This window comes from Miniopterus natalensis, chromosome 2, assembly GCF_054644295.1.
Source record: "Miniopterus natalensis isolate mMinNat1 chromosome 2, mMinNat1.hap1, whole genome shotgun sequence".
Taxonomy (NCBI): Eukaryota; Metazoa; Chordata; class Mammalia; order Chiroptera; family Miniopteridae; genus Miniopterus; species Miniopterus natalensis.
The window spans coordinates 120,293,096-120,314,530 of record NC_142082.1 but is presented as its reverse complement, the minus strand read 5'-3'; the positions used below and the strand labels follow the sequence as shown (position 1 = coordinate 120,314,530).

The 21,435-nt window shown below is 33.4% G+C and overlaps 1 protein-coding gene across 4 annotated transcripts in view; it reads right to left on the bottom strand.

The window, feature by feature from the left end:
* Positions 1–21,435, bottom strand: part of PPP1R12A (protein phosphatase 1 regulatory subunit 12A) — a 129,236-nt gene that overhangs the window by 5,684 nt on the left and 102,117 nt on the right. For all 4 annotated transcript variants that reach the window (XM_087814522.1, XM_016199419.2, XM_087814521.1 and 1 more), the window contains 9 exons: positions 21,339–21,429; positions 19,934–20,134; positions 19,521–19,689; positions 17,641–17,762; positions 14,242–14,307; positions 9,069–9,085; positions 7,854–7,989; positions 5,756–5,860; positions 2,332–2,379 (listed from right to left, as the gene is read on the bottom strand). In XM_087814522.1, coding sequence (XP_087670648.1) covers positions 2,332–2,379; positions 5,756–5,860; positions 7,854–7,989; positions 9,069–9,085; positions 14,242–14,307; positions 17,641–17,762; positions 19,521–19,689; positions 19,934–20,134; positions 21,339–21,429 — 955 coding nt within the window. The remainder of the gene's footprint in view (positions 1–2,331; positions 2,380–5,755; positions 5,861–7,853; positions 7,990–9,068; positions 9,086–14,241; positions 14,308–17,640; positions 17,763–19,520; positions 19,690–19,933; positions 20,135–21,338; positions 21,430–21,435) is intronic.

The window sequence follows — 21,435 nt, the reverse complement described above, 5'->3', positions numbered from 1 at the left end:
TTGCCGGTCACCTTTCAGATACAAACCATTTAAATTTAGTTTAATTACACCAAAACTACTTCCAAGACATTCTTTCCCAGATTAATAATTAATGTTCATATTTAGTGAAGAGGTATATTTACTGTAAATGTTAATGTTTTTAAGGGTATGTAATTAAAAAAAATAGATGGAATTCTACTAGTAGTTTTATAAGTACACCATGTTATTCTTATCAGTATGTTATTTTCTATGAACAGACCTTTCTCCTAGTTAATACAGACATGACAAATTCATAAAAACCATCGCACTTCTCAAAATACTAGGACACATAGTGTCATATTTAATTCTCATAACTTTGTGAAATATCAGAAATTGCCTATTTTCTCCAACTGACAAGTAATTAATTGCCCCACCATCCTTAATTTTATTAGGTGACTTCAAGGTTTTAACCATTTAGTGATAAAGACAAAACACTGTACCAAATTGCCTTTTGCCAAACTGATAACTGTAAAGTGATAGGATATTTCTTATGTCTGACAAATAAACTTACTAACATTAAAAATATGGTTAAGAGAAAAATGCATGTAAAGTGCTTAGCCCAGAACCTGCCTAGCATGTAAGAGAGTGCTGAATAAATGTTGGCAGTTATTATTAATGCTATGACTGCCAATGTCAGTTAAATTGAGAGTGAATTAGCTACTTTGTAAATTTATCTGCATTTGGCAGAAAAAAGAGGCGAGGTGAGGATGTCAGAAAACAAAAACGTGTATCATGTGCCTAAGTCTAGATCAAACAGGATAAACATCAAAATATCAATCTCTTATGACAGGATTACAGATGATTTTATTTTTTCTTTTGCTAATTTTTTGTGTGATAAACATTATTTTCACAAGAAATATTAAATATTCTTAAAGATAATTTTTTGAGTAAGTATATTTTGTTATATGCCTATTCATCTCAACCATTAGTATGGATAACAGAGAAGTGAGTGGTTTTTACGATTTCTACAGATCTTATATATATAATTCAATAACAGTAATATTGTGAAAGAATATAATTAATATTAAATTTAATAAAGTAAGTGATTCTAAATTTTTAGCAATTATTAGTTATACAAATAGTTTTATTATACACACATGCACACATATTTCTATTGAGTGATTTTAGAGAGAGGGAGAGAAACATTGATTAGTTATTCCACATATTTGTGCATTCACGGGTTGACTCTTATCATGTGCCCTGACTGGTAATCAAACCCACAAGCAACTTTGGTGCAACAGGATGATGCTCTAACCAACTGAGCCACCTGGCCAGGGCATCAATAATTTTTAAAATGGCCTAGAACAACAATTTTTAAAACTGCTGAAATCATAATAAAATAACTAGTTATTTCAAGGTACAATTTAGTAAATGGCACAGACATTAACAGACTTTATTTATATATTCCATATTTTAGTATCATTTCTGTCTCTCTCTCTCTCTCTCTCTCTGGTGAGAACAATAAATTGGCTATTTTTAAAATGGAATAGAAGAAAATGTTTTTTAAATCAACTGCTCCTGATTACTTGTTCTTTGATCTAGAGATCACAGATACCCAGGGTGAAATTTCTTCTTTGGTTGAAACCTTACTAGTCACCGCCCATTTTCATTAACAGATACTCTTCAAGCACTTGTTCTTTAACTTTTGATCATTTATACATTCTCAACTGCTCAGACTAAACTTATACAGTTATTCCTATGGCCCTGGCCAATAATAATAATAAACAGAAAGAAATAAAAGTGAATATATCATAGCCAGATAAAAAATTACAGAAAGACATAAAATGGCAAAAGAATTTTCTTATATTTTTTGTTTAAAATATTTTACTTAAGTTAAATACTTAAACTCAAAATGAAGTATTATTAAAATAACTTTTTAAAAGAATTTGAAAATTTGATGCCCACTGAAGCTTTAAAAAAGGAACTATTTTAATTTTGCAAAGACCTAAACTAAATGTATACATGATTACAATGTTTTCAGTATATTACTACCAAAATCAGAAATAAATGACATATCAAAAGTAACAAATTCGTTATCACAATGTGTACATTTCAGAATCAAGCAAGATATTTTTTAATCCACTAAAAGAATAATATAGTAAATTAAGTCTTATCTAACAAGACACTTTCACACCGAGAGACACCCCACAGAACTCTGTAAAAGAAGGTAAGCTAGAAAACATTCGAATTAAACTAATGAGTATTAATTTAACTCATTAAAACTACCATCCACAAAAATAAAGGAAAAAGACTACTGCTGTTTATACAAAACAATAAAGTAGGAAAATGATATTCAACAAAATGGACACTTACCCTTTTTTCCATTTCCAATAGTGACCTATCAGTATATCTTTCTTGTCTCTGCAAGAAAAGGAAAAAATATGTGAGGAATATAAGTGTAATGAAATAAGGGGGGGAGGGTATTTCAGTTGTTTACTGTTATAAATCAAATTCAGAATTTCTATTATGATGAAACTGTTTCAGCTAATCCTAATTTCTTTTTGACATTTTAAAATTCGAATTTATATTTTAATTGCTAGAAATGTAAAACAAAGGCTAATATACCATTTCAGAACATGTAAATGAATCCTAAAAATGCTTAAAAGATTGAAGAATTAAATTACATTCAAAAGCACCTAGAGCCTGGCCGGGCGTGGCTCAGTGGTTAAGCGTCAACCTAGGATCCAGGCGTTCAGGGTTCGATTCCAGGTCAGGGCACATGCCCGGGTTGTGGGCTGCAGCCGATCAATGACTCTCTCATCATTGATGTTTCTCTCTCCCTCTCTCTCCCTCTCCTTTTCTCTCTCTGGAATCAATAAAGATATATTAAAAAAAAAGCACCTAGAACAAATAATAAATAGGTGGAACAATGTCATCAAATAGAAGTTAAATAAGTTTTAGAAAATTAGTATTTTATTGGACATTTTTTTTCCATATAGGAACATTTTAGCAATTTTATGATTCAGTTGCCAATTTCTTAGGTTAAAAAAAAAATCAATTTTAGTTAATATTTTTGGTAAATATTCTAGATGTCATGTTAAACTTGCAACTAGCAAATGTGGTGAATTGACATTTGACAATATTCATCAAACTAGTTTCTGGTAAGTTAGCCTATTTCTCTCCCTTGGAAATATGGAGAGGGGTGGCTGGAGTAAGGCAGGATTCAAGGATTCTAAAGTCCATTGGCTAAATACTATCAAATACACCTAAACTTTAAGATTAATTTTTGGAATAATAGTTCCCTTGGAAAAATTCCATGCAACTATCAAAACTTCCACCTCTACGTATATTCCTAAGTAGTTATGGAAGTAATGCTAAAAAAAAATCTGGTGGAAGGATTCACAGTAGACTTAAATGCTCAAGATAAATACTCTAAAGAAGAAAATAATTTTTAATGCTTATCAGTTTTACTCTTACATATATTCCTAAATTTTTATAATGAGATTTACATAGTTTTTTCAACTAAGATATTAACTCTGAATATTTACTCAATATCTTACACTTTGAATTACCCTTCCCATTATTAATTCAGTATATTGGGTATGGCTGTGAAGGCAGAAACCATCACTTAAAAAAAAAAATGTTTTTATTGATTTCAGAGAGAGGAAGGGAGAGGGATAGAGCATCAATGATGAGAGAGAATCATCAATCAGCTGCCTCCTGCACATCCCCTGCCAGGGATCGAATCCACAACCAGGGCACGTGCCCCGACTGGAAATTGAACCTCGACCTCCAGGTTCATGGGTCGATGCTCAACCACCGAGCCACACTGGCCCCGTGGGTGAAACTGTCGCATTTTTTAATACAGTGACTTGTTTCTCTGGCCAGCTGATGGGATCAGAAATTGGTTTATGACCCAAAGGCAGTTTGCTTTAAATTATTCAGTGTCCCAGGAAATGGTCATTATTAGAGCCACGAGCACGAACAGGATTGCTCCATACTGATAGTAACTGGCTAAGTCTATCAGTTCCACTCTCTTGTAGAGTTTGAATGGGAGACACATGGGAAGAATCAGATGACAACAGAGAGGCAGAAGAGCAGAGAAAAACAGAGAAGGCAGTAAGCAGTGGAAACTGCTCAGATTAGCTGAGTCACTATGACAGAATACTACAGTAGGGAACAGGCAGTGAACATTTTTATTTGGAAAACATTATTACCAAATTTCTAGAGCTAAAGCTATTTTCAAAAAACTGGTATTTTCACATATGGAGGCTCACTAAGCTACTAATGCAACCTGAAGAACGATGACCTTCCAGTTTACCATGAGGCCTAATAATAAGCCAGCAAGTTTGAACTTGTATTACATTCCAAGTTTTTGACACATCACCATGAAATGTGTTCTTGTTCTGCCTTATTTCTCTGTGTATCTTTCCCCATTTTTAAAATTAAATTCATTGGGGTGACACTGGTTAATAACATTATATGAGTTTCAAGTGTACAATTCTATAATACATCATCTGTATATTGCACTGTGTGCTCACCACCCAAAATCTTGTTTCCTTCCGTCACCAAAAATTGGCCCCCTTTACCTCTGGTAAGGTAGTGATCTGTGTCTATGAGTCTGTTTGTCTGCTTTGTTTGTTCTGTGTATCTTTACAGTAAACCCTCATTAACTAATGAAATGTGAAGAACCTTTATAGCCTCATAAGGTTAGCTTGAGCTCTGGAATTTTAGCACAGCTTCCATTTTGCATAGACAATTGCTTTACAACATAATAGTAGTTAACAACAACAATAAAAAGGGACCTGGTAACAAGTATAAGTCCAACAGAGAAAATTAATTTTAAAAATTATGAAAAAGATGAGTGTAAAAAACGGCCAAAGAAAGTACACAGTATCATTTATAGAACTGGAGATGACATTTCAGACCAGTGCTTTCAAACTGGATTCCAAGAGCTGTACTGCAGACATGTGTTTATGCTAAAAAGTCCCATGTTAAATTTAAACGAGTTTGTTTTCTTAACAAAAACGAGACCCCTTAGACCCTTTAACATATAAAGAGACTCTGTAAAATCTCTGAGATGTAGAACATACAGTATTTCCCAATTTTCTTGGATCACAAAGCTCCTATTTTTTTTTGAAGTGGGGGCAGGAGGAGAAAGAGGAGGAAATACGCCTATTACTGTCTCCCGGGACTAGCGTTCCATGAAAAAAGAGCTTGGGAAACAATTCCTACATCATACAAATCCTAGACCAAAGGAACAAGGTTCTGAGTTCTGTTTGGCTATCAAATTTTCTTGTCCAAAATACTCTCCTTTAGGCTATTTCATAGAAGGAAGGCAAAATGAATTATAACTACAATTATCTTCTTTCAGCATTCCTATATCAAGTCATCTTTTTTGAACGATAAATATTCATAACAAATAAACATTATTATAAAGAAATTTTATAACTTTAAGGAGATTCTGTATGGATGCTTTTAATGTCTTGCTACATTTGGTATGCTGGAAACAAGCATTTAAATCCTTCATGTATCACAACATAGGTATTAAAAAGCTTAAAAGTATTTAGACTTTCCATTTTGAGGCTATACTTTTATATTTTTAATTTAGTTTAGAAAAAGGTAGATGAAATGATCAGTAAACTGTATTATTTTATTTCCTTCTGACTAATAAATAAGCTATATATCATTAACCAAACTTATGTTTAGAACACTAGAGAACATTTCAATACAATCTTTTAGACAGAATAAATCACAACCATTGCTTTTATAGTAAAAAAGAGAAAACAGTTCAAACCTGGGTAGCCTTTTCCAACTGCAATTTAAGATCTGTCAGTTCCATGTTTGTATCATGTAGCTGTGCTTTCAGCTTTTCATTTTCAGCTAGAATTTGTTCATAAAGCTATAAAAATAAGAGAACAAATTACTTTTCTGCCCTAATAGTTTAATAAGATTTCCTATTGATTACTTTGCAATATTAAAACTTGTATAGAAAGATTAATGTAACATGAGGTATTAAGGATACATTAAAATTATATTTTAATATTTTGTGGTTGCAATGCAGACATTTTTGATTACACAGGTGTTTGTCCTACATAAACTCTTAAAAAACTAGTTCCAGTACTTAAAATTAAAGACTTCACTGAAAAATCTGATTTTTCAGTTTCCATTAAAAAAAAATTCAGTTTTCTGATAAAGAGGGACCACATATGTGCACAGTAATGATAGCTGGAGCTATGGAGACACTGTGATATTTACTTGTGGTCTGTGAGCTTTCCTGCCTATCATGCCCTCTTCAATTCCTGACAGTGAGAGAGTATCAATTGCATTTATCATTATGTTTGCATTATTTTTACTAAAGTTAAAAGGTAAGTGAAATCTTTCTTGAATACTTTCATAACACCTGAATTTACTACTTCTTTTTCCCTCATCTCTACTACTACCATGATAAATGGCTATAATCATCTCTTATCTAAACGATTCTAATGCTAGACTTATTCTCCTGACCTCCATCTAACCTGTTTTCTACACAGCAGCAAAAGTTAACTTTTCAAAATGACAATCTCAATTTTCATATACCAACCATTCCATTAACATCTCCATCTTATATGTTAAAAACCCATGAATGGCTTCCCAATGTTCTCAGCATAAAGATATCCTTAAAATAGCCTTTATGGTATTACTGTATGGTCTTGGTTCCAGTCTACACATTTAGTTGCATCTTACACCACCATCCCTTCCATTCACTAGCCATAATGAAAATTTAACTACAATGCATCGTGTACCCTTCCACCATCAGATCTATGTGCTTGCAGTTCACTCTACCTGGAACATTTTTTCTCTCCCAGTTTTGCCGGTAATTACTCATCACCTTTCTGTTCTTTGGCTGCAGCTTCACTTCCTTAGGAAATCCATCCTCAGGCCCTGACACTTTCCTTTGTACATACATTTATAAAACTGCTTCCTTACTATATAAAACTTTATATAACTTTATTATACACTTTATAAAAACTGTTTCTTAATAATTGTTATAATTTTTAAGGTATACATACATTGGTATGATTGTATGAAAATTTCTCTCCCCCAATACATGGAAGATGCTCATAAAAGCAGGGACAATATCTCCATCTCACTGCCCATGAGTGGAAGTTCACTTCCTGTATAGCACAGTTCAGTGTTCACTTCTTTACTGAATGACTGAATCTTATTCACAATGTAAACTGACCCCCTACCTTTCTTCTCCTGGTGATTTGGCTTGTAATAAAGTGGGTAATTCAAATAGCTGCCAAATACCTGGGAACATATACAAATTCCACAAGCCTTCTTTTTCTTCCAACACACTTCATCAGGTTTACTCCAAGCTCATAATATGAAGGATTGTGACAGTCAGAATCCTAGATTGCTGAATTTCCATTTATTTCTTAATTACTCCCACCCTTTATTATTAACAACAGTTGAGCTACAGCAATTTTTTTGCTACCTAGGAAAAATGGTATTCTCCTAGGAAAACCTGTATTCTTTGGCTGCTTCCAAGTAACCAATAAAGAAGTGTGTGTGTGTCCTTGTACACACACACACAGACACACAGACACACAGACACACACACACATACACACACACCTGCCCCAGTGCCTCTTTTCAGCTAAATCACAGTATCACAGTACTGGTCTGAGACACTTAAATGTGAAATAAAGTCCTAAGTATTTTACCCTTTCCTTTAAAAAACAAACAAATGGACAGCCATTTATATTCTTACCATTAATCGCTCCAAACTAAAAATTAGAGTAAGATAGTTCAAGATCTTGATCTCATTATGAGTTTCTAGGAATGTTTAAACATATATATCTTAACAAACAAATTACTTTAAATTAAATTTAACTAAATAACCCAAGTACCTTTTTAAAATCAGTTGAGTCGTCCTTTTCTAGTCTGCTACTGTAAGGTTTTCTTTCTTCTAAGTAACTGTATGAGCCAGAGCGACCCAGCAAGGAATCATACCGATCACTAGCTGATGTGGAACTGGTTTCATATCTTCAAAAGATGAGTTTAAGTCAAAATCTTTATTATAGGCTTTCATACTTACATTAACATTCATCCTAGGATACATTAACTTGATATTCCAAATAGTAGGTAACATTCTCCCTCATCTGTCATCTAATCAATTTTTATAATATATAATAAAAGAGAAGTTATTTTTAATACTACTAATTTCCATTATTTGAGGAAGAAATTCAAAAGTCAAAACTGGTTTCACACCAGGATAAATTATTTAAAAAATTTTACATTGTACATTTTTCTCACATTTTATCATCTCTAAACATCATCAGAACATAGCTTACAACTGATGGTGTATTACAGTTTAATTGGAAGCATTTTTCTTATTTTTAAAGTAGTATGTAATTGTGCTTTAAAATTATAACATTTTTGATTTGATGAACTAATAACAGTCTATCCGAAAGTGACAGATAATAGATTTGTCCTAAACAAGAAAAACATATCTCATTTGTAAATGAGAATTCTCCTCTTATCTGGTTCTGAATTCAAGGTTACATTTTCTAATAATGTCTCTACATTTCAACTCAATACAATCATCAGTACATAAAAATTTGTTCCTGGTTTTACAAGGTTTTGGATTACAATTATGGGAAAGAAAAATGGAATGGAGATTAGATTTAAGGGAGTGCTCTAAAAAGATCACTAATTTTGAGCTAGATGACATTTCTTAGTGTTTTCACTGGCTTTCTTTTATTTAAACCAGATAAGAAAGAAAATTCTGAATACTTAATGAAATAAATTTCGGGTGGGTTTCATCAGCCTCTGATGTTAATAATGACATAGTCATTGTTGAAGTAACTTAGGAAGCTTAGGAAAACTTAAAAGTTATCAATGTTGTAAAGATTTGAGAAAAATTGTGACTCACTGTGACTATAGAACCAGAATTAATGCCTTTGACAAAGAAAGCTAATAACAGTTATTAGGTCATCTAAATATTGATAGATTTTTAGTACTCAAAATATTTGTATCAATTTACAAAATCTATAAATATGTAGCCACACATTTTTAGAAAGAATAAAAAGGAGGAGGTAGTAAAAAAAAGAGGTAAAACATACCTAGAAATGGAATCCGTCTAGAAAAAAAGAGAAAAACAAATATAGGCATATTAAACTTTTAGGCTTCAGTAAAGTAACTTATTGATTAATCAAGTAAATTTAACATAACATCAGTACCATTTTCACACTATTAAATTAACATCTAATTACTATATATGTTTTAACTTTAACATGGCTGTTCTTAGAAAGAAGTTTTAGAATACAGAGTCACTGTATATGTTTACATGCACAATACCACACAATTACATTTGGCAATTTATGGTCATCTTTTGTAAATTCTCACAAATTCCAACATACATTATTTTAATTAGGAAAAAAAAAGACTAAGACATAGCCATTACTTATACCCACTCAGCAGGAGAAAGTAACATACTAAAAAATGTCAAGTTTTACTATATGCCAACTCAAAGCAACTACTTTTCTCATTTTTCTATTTTTGAGGCAATAACAAGAGACAAACGAATACCTAAGGGATTTTATATATAACACTATACACAAATTTTGTTTAAAGTTTACTTTCTTGAAAACCCAGCTATACTAAGTTCTGATAACTCTTATCTGAGCTGCATAATAATTAATAGGACAAAAATAGTCTTATTGGGAACTGAGGTAGGTGTTTTTTTTGGTGTGTGGGGGTGTGTGGTCATTTTAGCTCATTCTCTCTTTATTGAAACACTCACTGAATCAATGATTTTCAGTAAGGTAACTCTTCAGAAATGGTGTGTTAAATTCTTGAATTTAGGTATTTGCATTTTCTTATTAATCTACGAATGCACTGTAACATTATTGGTTCCTTTGGGACTGTTTGAAGTCTAATTCACAAATGACTTACTTAAATTCTATTTAAATTTCCTTTGCAAAACCAATTTTGCACTAGCTTCCTATTTTTTAATGTAATGTTTTATTTTATTCATTTATTCTTTAGTTTTATAACAATTACCAATTTTGAAGTTAAAATTTAATTTTCAAAATATTCAAATTCATAAGCTACTAAGAGAGTAAGTACGGCTTGAAAGTTCTCACCACAAAAAAAATTTTTTTGTAACTATGTGTAGTAATGGATGTTAACTAGATTTACTAGATTTGTATATTTCTCAATATATAAATATTGAATCATTACTCTATACACCTGAAACGAATATAATGTTATACATCAATTATATCTCAGTAAAAAAAGTGCAGAAACAAAAAAAAGATATTTAAATTTAGGGAAATATTCATGCATAAAATAAAATGTGTACATATCAAACAAGCATCACATCTCACCTCACAGTCTGTACTCTGGTTCACTGATTTAAACTTTCATAATAAAAACTCTAAGCAATCACTGAAATCACTCAAATTCTATTTCTTTGTCTTTAACAATTATGGAGATATCATTGTTTTTAAAAGAAATATATTTAAATTGTGGTAAGCCCGGCCGGGCGTAGCTCAGCGGTTGAGCGTCGATCTAGGATCCAGGCGATTGGGGCTCGATTCCTGGTCAGGGCACATGCCCGGGTTGCGGGCTGGATCCCCCGTCTAGGGTGTGTAGGAGGCAGCCGATCAATGACTCTCTCATCACTGATGTTTGTATCTCTCTCTCCCTCTCTTTTCCTCTCTCTGAAATCAATAAAGATATATTAAAAAATAAATAAATAAATAAATTGTGGTAAAAACCCCATAAAATTTACCATCTAAATTATTTTTAAGAGTATAGGTGAGTGGTATTAACTATATTCTGTACAATTTTGTGCAACAGATCTCTAGAACTTTTTCAGCTAGCAAATCTGAAACTCTACCCCCATTGAACAACCCAGCATATCCTCCCATCCCCAGTCCCGGCCGCCACAACTCTACTTCATGTTTCTAGGAGTTTCAATACTTTTGGTACCTCATACAAGTGGAATCAAACAGTATGTCTTTTTTGTGACCAGCTTATTTCACTTAGCATGATGTCCTTGCTCCTTATTTCCAAAGTAAAAAAATAGCCTTTTAATTTTTCTGATTACAGTGCCGGAAGCTCATAAAAAAGCAACACAATATAAAAAGTTTTTCCAGCTGCTTTGTCTGTGGAGTAGCCTACTCTCTGTCTCACTGGTTCACTAATAAACTCTTTAAATTCTAAAAAAGTAAGTTTCTCTATTAATTCCCCATCCCTCAAATCCCCTAGAGCTAACCTTTTTTTATACACATATCCATGTGAACACATAAGTATCTATCTATGCAAATACATTTTATTTGACCTATTCCCTACCAATAGACATTTAGGAGTGTTTTCAATATTTTGCCTTAAAAGACATATAGATTTATGTTTAAATAATCCAGTCATTTCCTTGGAAATAAATTTCTAGAAGCTGAATTGCTAAATTTAAAGGCATGAACTTTTTTGTAAGGCTTCTGTATTGCTAAACTGACCTCCAAAAAGGATACATTTATTACAGTCCCAAAATCTTATATGGAAATGCCTATCTCAAAATTAATCATGCCAAATCTGGGCATTATTAACTATTAACCTTCACCAATTTTACTTATGTATTATGTTTTTGATTATTGAGATTAAGTGCATTTTCAAGCTTACTGGTCATTTGTATTTCTTCTTTTGTAAATTTATAAATTTTATGTATTATGCCGCCATTTATTTTTTCACATTTATATAGTACAAATATTAACCCTTTAAATGTTAGAAAAAAGGCTAAGATTCTCTACCTTTAGCTGAGCAAACAACAATGCCTAAACTTTAATAAGGGTGTCTTTTCTGCCATATTATAGCTTTGTATTTTTAAATAATCAAATCTGTTAATCTTTTCTTTATGGTTTCTTGCCTTAGTGTCATATTTAAATTCCTAATTACTAATGTCCTTTGCATGGTAAAATTTTTGCCATCCAATAGCTTAATGAAAGCAAATCATAATATTCCAAGCAACAGAAGCCCCATTTTAAAAATAATATTATAATAAAGTAATTCAAATTTTCTGTGATAAAATTTATAAATTTTCTTTAAACTTATATCCTGAAGGCAGACAGCTTGAGCTTCATACGCAGTTTAGAATTTTCACAAACCTTTTGGCATTTGACATAATGCTTTTCTTTGAAGAAAAAAATACATGCCATGCCCTGCTGGCATGGCTCAGCGGTTGAGCACTGACCTATGATCCAGGAGACTGAAGTTCGATTCCTGACCAGGGCACATGCCCATGTTTCGGGCTTGATCCCTGGTGGGGGGCGTGCAGGAGTAGCCCATCAATGACTCTCTCATCACTGATGTCTCTGTCTCTCTCTCTCTCTCCCCCTCTCCCTTCCTCTCTCCGAAAGCCATAAAGATATATTTTAAAAAAGAAAAAAGTACGTGCCAGAAAACATTTTTCAGGTGGTTAACTTAGATTTTATAAACTCAATAGCAATTTTGTTATCAAACACAATTTTGAGATGATAACACTATTTCAGAAACAGCACAGAAGAATTTTGCTGTTTATACTTTTTCACAGAGAAGTAAGGGCTAATTGTACAAATTTTCAAAAGGAAAGCAGCACACTTGTTGGGCAGAAGTACTTTTCTAGGCTATTGTAGAAGACACTGTGGGTGTGTCTTCTACAATAGCCTCCTTCCTCCTTTTCCTCCTGGGCTAGCAGTCACTGGGGGTAGGTGAGATGGTATTTGGCCACGTTATTAACAAAATGGCTGTAACACTGCACTGGTAGGCGTCCTCTGGCCTAAACCAATTACTACAATCCCAGCCCAATGAGATAAACCAGCCTGAGGGTGAAGCTGACATAGAGAGTTATGTACTATAACTGGAGTGCAATAAATTCTCTTTAATTCAGTTTGCGTTGTGTTCTCTGTTACTTGTAACTGAAAAAATGCTAGCACAAAGCAAGATCCAAACAATCCTCTATTTAAAATGAACAAAAACTGTTTAAATTGTCTGAAATTAAAAAAATATTTCTTCTTCGAAACAAAGTTCTATTCAACCTTATTGCAGCTCACGTATAATTTGAACAGTACATATATCAATATGTTTAAAAGTCACAACTATGGAAGCCAGAATATTTTTACCTCTTATCCTAATCTGGTGGGACGTAGGATCTGTGTGTGATAAGGCAGTGAGAAGTGTGAGTTGGGGGATGGTTTACTAAGTTCCTCTCACTTGTTTACCTGTCCAAGGTTTTTCCTTGAAAGATGGGAATTCATAGGGTACCACAAGGAAAGAAAGACGGACAAGTTTATAGAATAACTGAACTGGGGAAGTGCTGACAGTTGATAGGCAAAGGGTTTTAAAGTGACAAAATTTTAGCCCTACAAATTAAGTTACTCTTAGAAGTAATTAATTTCTCAATCTGTCAGGTCACATAAAGACAAAATAAAAGTATGCTTTGGGTCAAAATAGGCAAACTTGGCCCCAAAAGTAATATCCACAATCCCCATGAGTAACCAACTTCTGGTCACTTCACAGTATTGCAGTTCCTTGCTGACTAAAAGAAATTTTAACAGCTCTAAGTCAAAATGAGGGAGATATGACCAGAATGCCATTTCAGGGGAGGGGGAGTAGTTGGGAGAAACTGTCACTATTTGCTAACTATAGCTATGCAACCTCAAGTTTTCAAGCTTGCCTTAGTTTCTTCATCAGTACTGAGAAAACTACCCTGTTCAGAAGATTGCTGGAAAGATCAGTTGTGATAATCAATGTAAAAGTAATTTAGAAATACTAAATTTCTAAACAAATGTGAAGAAAATTAAAAAGGTGTATGGTCTTTTCTAGAACACTACTCTATCATTTACAAAACTAAAATCGGGGTATGGTACGATATCCACTACTCATGGATATTCTTTAGATACTTTTCTTTGGTCAAGAATACTATTCTTTTTTTGGTTTTCTTTTCAACATTGAAGACTAATTTACGCAGAAGAAACTACATCCACTTAAGAGTATACAGTTTGATGAGTTCTAACAGCTGTGTATATCCAGGAATCCACCACAATCAAGATTCAGAACATTTTCATTGCCTCTAACTTATTCTTTGTGCCCCTTTCCAGTCCCTCCACACCTGATCTCAGCAAACCACTGATAAGTCTATCCCCACTATGCAGGTACAGTGTGCAGTAACTGTATTGTATGAATAAACATAAACACAACTAAAAAAGTAATAGTTAGAAAATATGCATACTTCTAAATACAAAAAGTAAAGGTTTTTACCTGAGTTTCTCTCTTATTCGATCCCTCTTCTGTATCTGATTGTTGTTCTTGTTCATTTTCATCACTCTAAAACACATTACCAATTTATTTTTAAAAGTTAAGATATACTTCAAACAGTTGATATTTAAATGCTTTAGGGCTTTTCTAATTTAAAATGAACCTTGAGAATAATCTACCAGGGAAATGGATCAAAAGAAACACTGATTTTTAAGTGGGAATTTTTTCTACCTTACCTAGAGGAGGCCTATTTGTCTGCATGGCATAATCTTAGTAGTTTAGCACATATGGTGAAGAAAGACCATCTACCTAACACCCTGATTAGGGAAACACTCATATTGGGATGAGGAAACTGGAGGCTCAGCATGAGATAGAAGATATTCCATTTTATATTGTAATAATATTGCATGTACTTTAATAGTCAATATAAGTACTATTTAGCCATTTAACTATAATGAGGCAGCAAAAATAGGAAATTCATTATCATAAGCAAGAAAAGCTATATTCTATAAGCTTGGCAAGATTTATGCAACAGCCCTATTATATTTAGGTAGTTTATCCATCTGGAAATTCTTTGGGAGTTCATAGCCCACGAAATAGAAAAAAATCAGTCTCAGCAGGTTAAGAGTCTGGAATCCCAGACTATGGGAATACCCTATTAGAAGGTCTTGAACATCTCAACAAACCTTAAAGGGTTGAAAGAAAAGGAAGTTTGCATTCAAATATACCTGTCTTGGGCTCACTATAGAAACACCATAGACTTTAAAACTAGGTCATTCTAGATTCACATTAGTATAGCTATTTTCAGCTATGTGACTTAGGGAAAATTTAAGTTACCCTGAGCCATAGTAACCTTATACATAAAAGGATAAAAACTTTACAGAATTGCTCTGAGGATTAGAGAGAATCTGTACAAGCTATCATTTTGGTACCTAGTAAAAAGTTATATGTGGACACCAAGCTGGGAACAGGAGAAATCAATGCTGCAGCTGCTATTATTATTTATTAATATAAATATATTAATTCCATATCATGAACTAATTGTCTTTATGCATTGCAGTTTCAGGGGAGAACAGAGGAACTGAAAATAAAAGAAGGGGAGGGGGAGCTCAGAGGTCCCGAAAAGTAGTAACTAGGAAAAAAGGAACCTAATAATACAGTAGAGCAAAAAGCTGCCCAAGTTCACACCATCCTTTCTTTGACACAGCCCTTGGTTCTTTTTGTATGTTGAACGATATAGGTGTGGCTCTGAAGGGGAAAGGAGAACTGTGACTCTGATGGCTGATTAGAACACAATTCAATGCAGGCTCAAATTAAAAGTATGAGAATTGCCAGTATGGGTCTCAGGGAGGATCCTTGTAATCCAGAGACTGGAGTTGAAGGGAGAACTGGTCTGAATAGCACCGGGGAAAAATAAATACTATATTGTAATAAATACAGCTTTGCCTATGAGACTCCTAACATGTATCAGTTATTCAGAAGGTGAAACAGTTTTAAGTAATAAGTTACTATGTCAGGGTGCTGAGACTGTGAGGTTTAATCTCACTGTTATTAAAATGTCAATTACAACCAACCATACATCATGCACTTCTGATGGAGGACAGAAATACCTTGCCAAAGGGATACTGAACCAGGGTATGACCATTTCTTTACCTGCAACTACCAATTGACAGGAAAAAAAAAACACTACACTTCAAGACTGTAGGAAGCCAGTTCATTAGAAAACACTTGTAACAAAGAGAGAGAGGGAAAAAAAAAAAAAAAAAAAAAAAAAGAGGGTGGCCAGTGTGGCTCAGTGGTTGAATGTCGACCCACGCACCAAGAGGTCACAGGTTTGATTCTGGGTCACGGCACATGCCAGGGTTTCAGGGTTGATCCCGGGCAGAGGGCGTGCAGGAGGCAGCCAACAGGTGTTGATGTTTCTCTCTCATCCATGCTTCTCTCTCTCTCCCTCTACCTTCCTCTTTTTCTAAAATCAATTTAAAAAAAAAAGGGATGGAGGGAGAAACTTACTTATTGAAAGAGACTTTAAAGAGATAATTAATCATCATCTATGGTCCTATTTGACTCCTAATCAAACCAGCAAAGCAGAAAACCATAAGAACAAACTGTTTATGGCATATTTGGATTAACTGGACATTAAAACTGACTGAATATTTAATATTAAGGATTTAGTATTAATTTATTTAATAATAGCATGATCATGGTATTGTGATAATTGTGATAGCATTGTGTTATTTTTTATAATTATTTAAAAAGATGTCCTTCTCTCTTAAAAATACATACTGAAATTTTTATAGGAAAAATGATATGTCTAAGATTTTCTCAAAATAATATGGGAGTTGGGGAAGTGGTGAGGAAGTAGCTTAAATAATGGTACCTGGGGTGAGGTCATTATACTTTCCTGTTAATTTTGTATATCTGAACTTTCCTATTACAAAAATTAAAAGAAAAAAATGGAAAAAAATCAAGAGGTAAAAAACAAACAAAACAAATTATGCTTTCCTACAACAACTATACGTTGTATTGAAACAGTATAAACTTCTCATTAACAGAGCTACCCCACAGTTCTTTTTCCTCTTGCATATGAAGAGCAGTGCCAGACATACAAGTAGGGATCAGAAAAAAATTAAATTCTATAGGATAATTGTTATAATTTGGTAAAGCACTGCTTCTATCCAGCATCACTGGAGATGGAAATAATTGTTATGTATATATCTTATAATCATGTTCATGAAAATGGGATTATTATGTAAAGCATCTTTCTTTTAAGAACCTCTAAGATAAAAGAGCAGTTTAGTCATTATACAATAATTGATAAACCTGTGCTGAGCTGCAGCCATTATTTTTATTCCAAAAGAGCTCCTATATTTAAGTAGTTGTTAATTATCCTTTATAAAAGAACTTTTCCTATTTCATAACTTGGCTCAACAACACACAGTGATGATGTAAAGAGTATATAACTTGAGCCATGTAAGATATTATTAGTATGTACTTTTTTTTAGTATTTATTTATCTTTATTGTTGAAAGTATTACAAATATCCCCCTTTTCCCCCACTGATTCCCTCCACCCTGCACCCCACCCCCAGTCCTTCACCACACTACTGTCTGTGTCCATGGGTTATGCATATATGCATATATTAGTATGTACTTTTGAAAAGAAGCACACTAGCCCTTGCCGGGTAGCTCAGCTGGTTAGCGTGTTGTACCGATAAGCCAAGTTTTCAGATTCATCTGGGTCAGGGCACATACAAGAATCAACCAATGAATGCGTAAATAAGTGGAACAACAAATCGAAGTCCCTATCTCCCTCCTCTTTCTCTAAAATCAATTAAAAAAAGATTTAAGAAAAGAAGAAAAGAAGAAGACTATCAAGGAGTTATATTTTAGTAAGTTCTCACATCTTGCGTCCAGAATGAAACCCCAGTGGATCGCCTTTTCTCCCTCGGTCGCCGCCGCTCCCTGATGGACTTGGGCTGCGACTTGTCTTCGCCTTCCTTCTCCTCCTCTCTCTTCTCCCCCTCTGTTAAGGATTACAATGTACCACATGGCAGTATTTTGCAAGGCAAATGTAAAAACAGTTCTAAATCAACCTTCTTTGTGAAGCCTCCTAAAATTCGCTAATCATCAAATTTTGCCCCTCAGTGTTCCTGCAACACTTGGTTTAAACACGTATTAGTATCTCTCACCAGATACATTCTTCAGGATCAGGACAAGAACTCATTTTATTACTGCATTTTCCTAGTGCCTCAAACAAAAGTTTTGCTCAAGAGATACACTTATTTGCTGAACAGAAAATAACTAAATCCTAAGAAGAGAATGGGGATCTACTTATTAATGTCTGGCAGGAAGAGAATTACTAACCCAGCCAACCCTTTGTGAAAACTAACCGTTCTTAACGGTGGAATAGCTAGTAGGCGTCATGTAACTCTATCAGTTTCTGCTACTACCATTCCTCGTACTCGTTCAGCAGAATAAAAACGGTATTCATTTCATTAGACAGCATCTAAGAGCAAATACTTTTTTCTGAAAAAAATATTTATCTTTATTAAAAAAAAACAAATCAATGTAAAAAAATATTAGCCTGAAAATCTGTCCTTCCCAGGACAGTTAAAATGGCTTCAGACAAACATACTACAAGAATATTATTAGGGCCTTTGAACATGCTTTAAGAGGTTCACATAGATGGAACAAAGAAATGATTTTTCAAGAGCTCCTTGTATCATTAGCAAAGAGTCACAGCAAAAGACAACCCAAAATTATAGCATTAAGAGGGGTTTTAAAAATTATTTTGGGAATGAGTTTAGAGCAAAGATCTCAAACTCCAATGCCTAGAAGTGGCAATCCAGACAATAAGAATGTATAAGGGGGCCAGGAGGGCACTCTTCCAAGGGACTGGAGGGCTGCTACTACCGGCTCTAGCCAACTGAGGACATGTGAGATTTCAGACCCAGTGATGCCAAATCTTCCAATTACTCAATAAGACAGAAAGCTGAACTATTATGCAAATATCCATAATTTTAAATATTGATTAAAATTTTTTATAAACATTATGTGGAACTCTCAACTTAGTGAATTAAAAAACTGAAATATCTCAATGACCAACAAAAGAAAAGCAGCTGGAAATTAGGAGAAATTTAATCTTCTGAAGTCTATCCTACATGATTACTGCTATTATCATGACTAAAACTATAAGATTTTGCTTGTAAAACATAAAATGCCTACAATTAGGAATAATTTTACTTAGTACCCATCTCTGATTTAAAGTAGAAATTAATTAGAATTTAAATAGAAAGTTTACATGAAATAATAGGAAACATTAATAGTGAGCATCAGGACGACAATACAGTTGGGGGAAAATCTATTTCTCAAGAAGCAAGCATAAAAACAACTTTGTTTTAGCAAGGACATTATGTGTGTTAAGGGACTTTAGTTTAAATCAATTTCACAAAAATCACGTAAAAGATATGATATACATAACAGGTAAGAAATAACTAAAAGCACTAATAAACTGCTGCACCCTTCTTCTATACTGACTTTTCTATATTGGTAGACATCAAGATTTTTGTGGCACTTTAGGTTATAAAGACATATCTATCAGTGCCAGTTCATATAATTTTTTTTCCATTTTCTACTCTTCTCATTCTCAACTATCTTATCATTTAGGTAGAATGACTCCCAGTTTAGATTTTGTTTCTTTTCTGTTGAAATATTAATTAGGAAAAACCAATTTAAAGGATTATTTGAAGGAGAAAGTTTTTTCAAAATTTGGTCTTCTTACCCCTTTCATTTTCTTTTGTTAATCCTCGTGAGTAGGCAGAAGTTACACCTACAAGACTATTGGGCCTATTCAGCTGACTTGAGGCATAGAGTGAACTGCTCATGGTAGACAGTGTAGAGGATGGAGTGGTTGAACCTGAAGTCGACACTGATCTGTAACGCTGGTAGGTCTGTGGAATATGAGATTTAAAATTCATTTTCAATATTAAACACACTTAAAAATATAGAGCACTTAAGTTTATTTCAATGGAAAAGTAATGTTCTACTCATATCAAAATAGTTCGGATTTCTAATTAAAATCCTTTTGAATATTTTGCATATGGCGTGTTGGTATACGAATCTCTCTTGGATTTTGAAAAATCACAAAAATTATTCCTACCATTTGACTCAGCTGTGTCTTTGGTATACTATTACCTCATCATATGTTCTGGAGTATTTTTGCTTATATTCATCTTCTCTAGGTGTTTCTGACTCCTTTTTTTCTTCTTGCTTCTCTTTATCCTGTTTTTCTTTTTCCTCTTTTTCTTTTTCTTCATTTTCTTGTTCTCTGGTTCGGGTAGAACGACTTCTTCCTATTGTTTTTTCAGCTTCCTGAAGATCAGTCAATGTCACCCCCTACACACAAAAAAGATAAGTTTAATTATGAGGCATATTAAAGCTCGTTTCAAAGGAATACTTTATATAGATAAAGTAAAAGTGAATGTTAAAAGCCAAAAATGCATCTTTGGAATTGGTTAGCAACTGAAACAATTCCTACTTAGCAAGTCACATTCATTCTATGAAGAATCATCAGGAACAAGTATAATAATAGATGTAAAAAAAATGTGTAAGGAATTATCTCTATATTCAAGTAACAAAGTAGCACAGGAGATGACAGAAATGCCATGTGAATATAAATATTTCCAAAAAGTTCACCAAAAGAAGAAAAAGCAAAAAAAATGCAGTTTATATATTTAATTTATATTTTTATATATGTATACGCACACAGTAAAGAAATAATTTTGAAGGTTAAGCCTTGAAGAACAGGTTAGATTTTAAGAAGTAAAAGTATAAAGACAGAAAAATATGTTAAAATTTTAGCAAATAGTTTAGCTTGATATGTGGGTAATGGTAAGGTTCAAACAGCTGAACCAGGATTTTGGTGCTCAATTCGAAGAAAGGAAAGGCACAAAGGAATATATGGAATATAATTATAATGGCAAGGAGGAGCTAATGAGATGATAACTAGTCTGAGTGACACTTTTCTCATACTTGCACAGTAACTATTTAATATACCTAATAGACCTATTCCCAACTCCAAATATTCACGGAACTCTTTGGTAATTATTAGAAATCACATGATTAATTCATCTGAACACATATCAAATACTTTGTGCCAGATACCGCATTAGGAATAAAAAATACTCAGAGGTACAAGACTATGCTAATTAGATAAAATATAATATTAACAGTGTAACCATATAAAAAAGGCTATGGAGGAGTACTAAAGCAACTTTAAAAATACAAATATTTTTATTGATTTTTAGAGAGAGAGGATGAGAGAGGGAGAGATAGAAACATTGATGTGAGAGAGAAACATCAATTGGCTGCCTCCTGCATGGCCCCTACCGACGACTGAGCCCACATGTGACAGGGAATCAAACCGGTAACCTTTTGGTGCACAGCACAACGCCCAACCAACTGAGCCACATGGGCCAGGACTAAAGCAACTTTCACCTTTAAAGATTTACTCACATTATATATTGACATGAATATATTCACAGAAAAGTGAAAAGGTAATTTATTTTTTAGTTTTACATATTGCAAACATTAAATATACCTGTGTTGATCTTCTAGACTGTCTTGCTTGTCTAGATCTTGCTTTTCTTTGGGATTCAGACTCTTCATCTCTAACAGGAGTGAGGTATGATCTACAG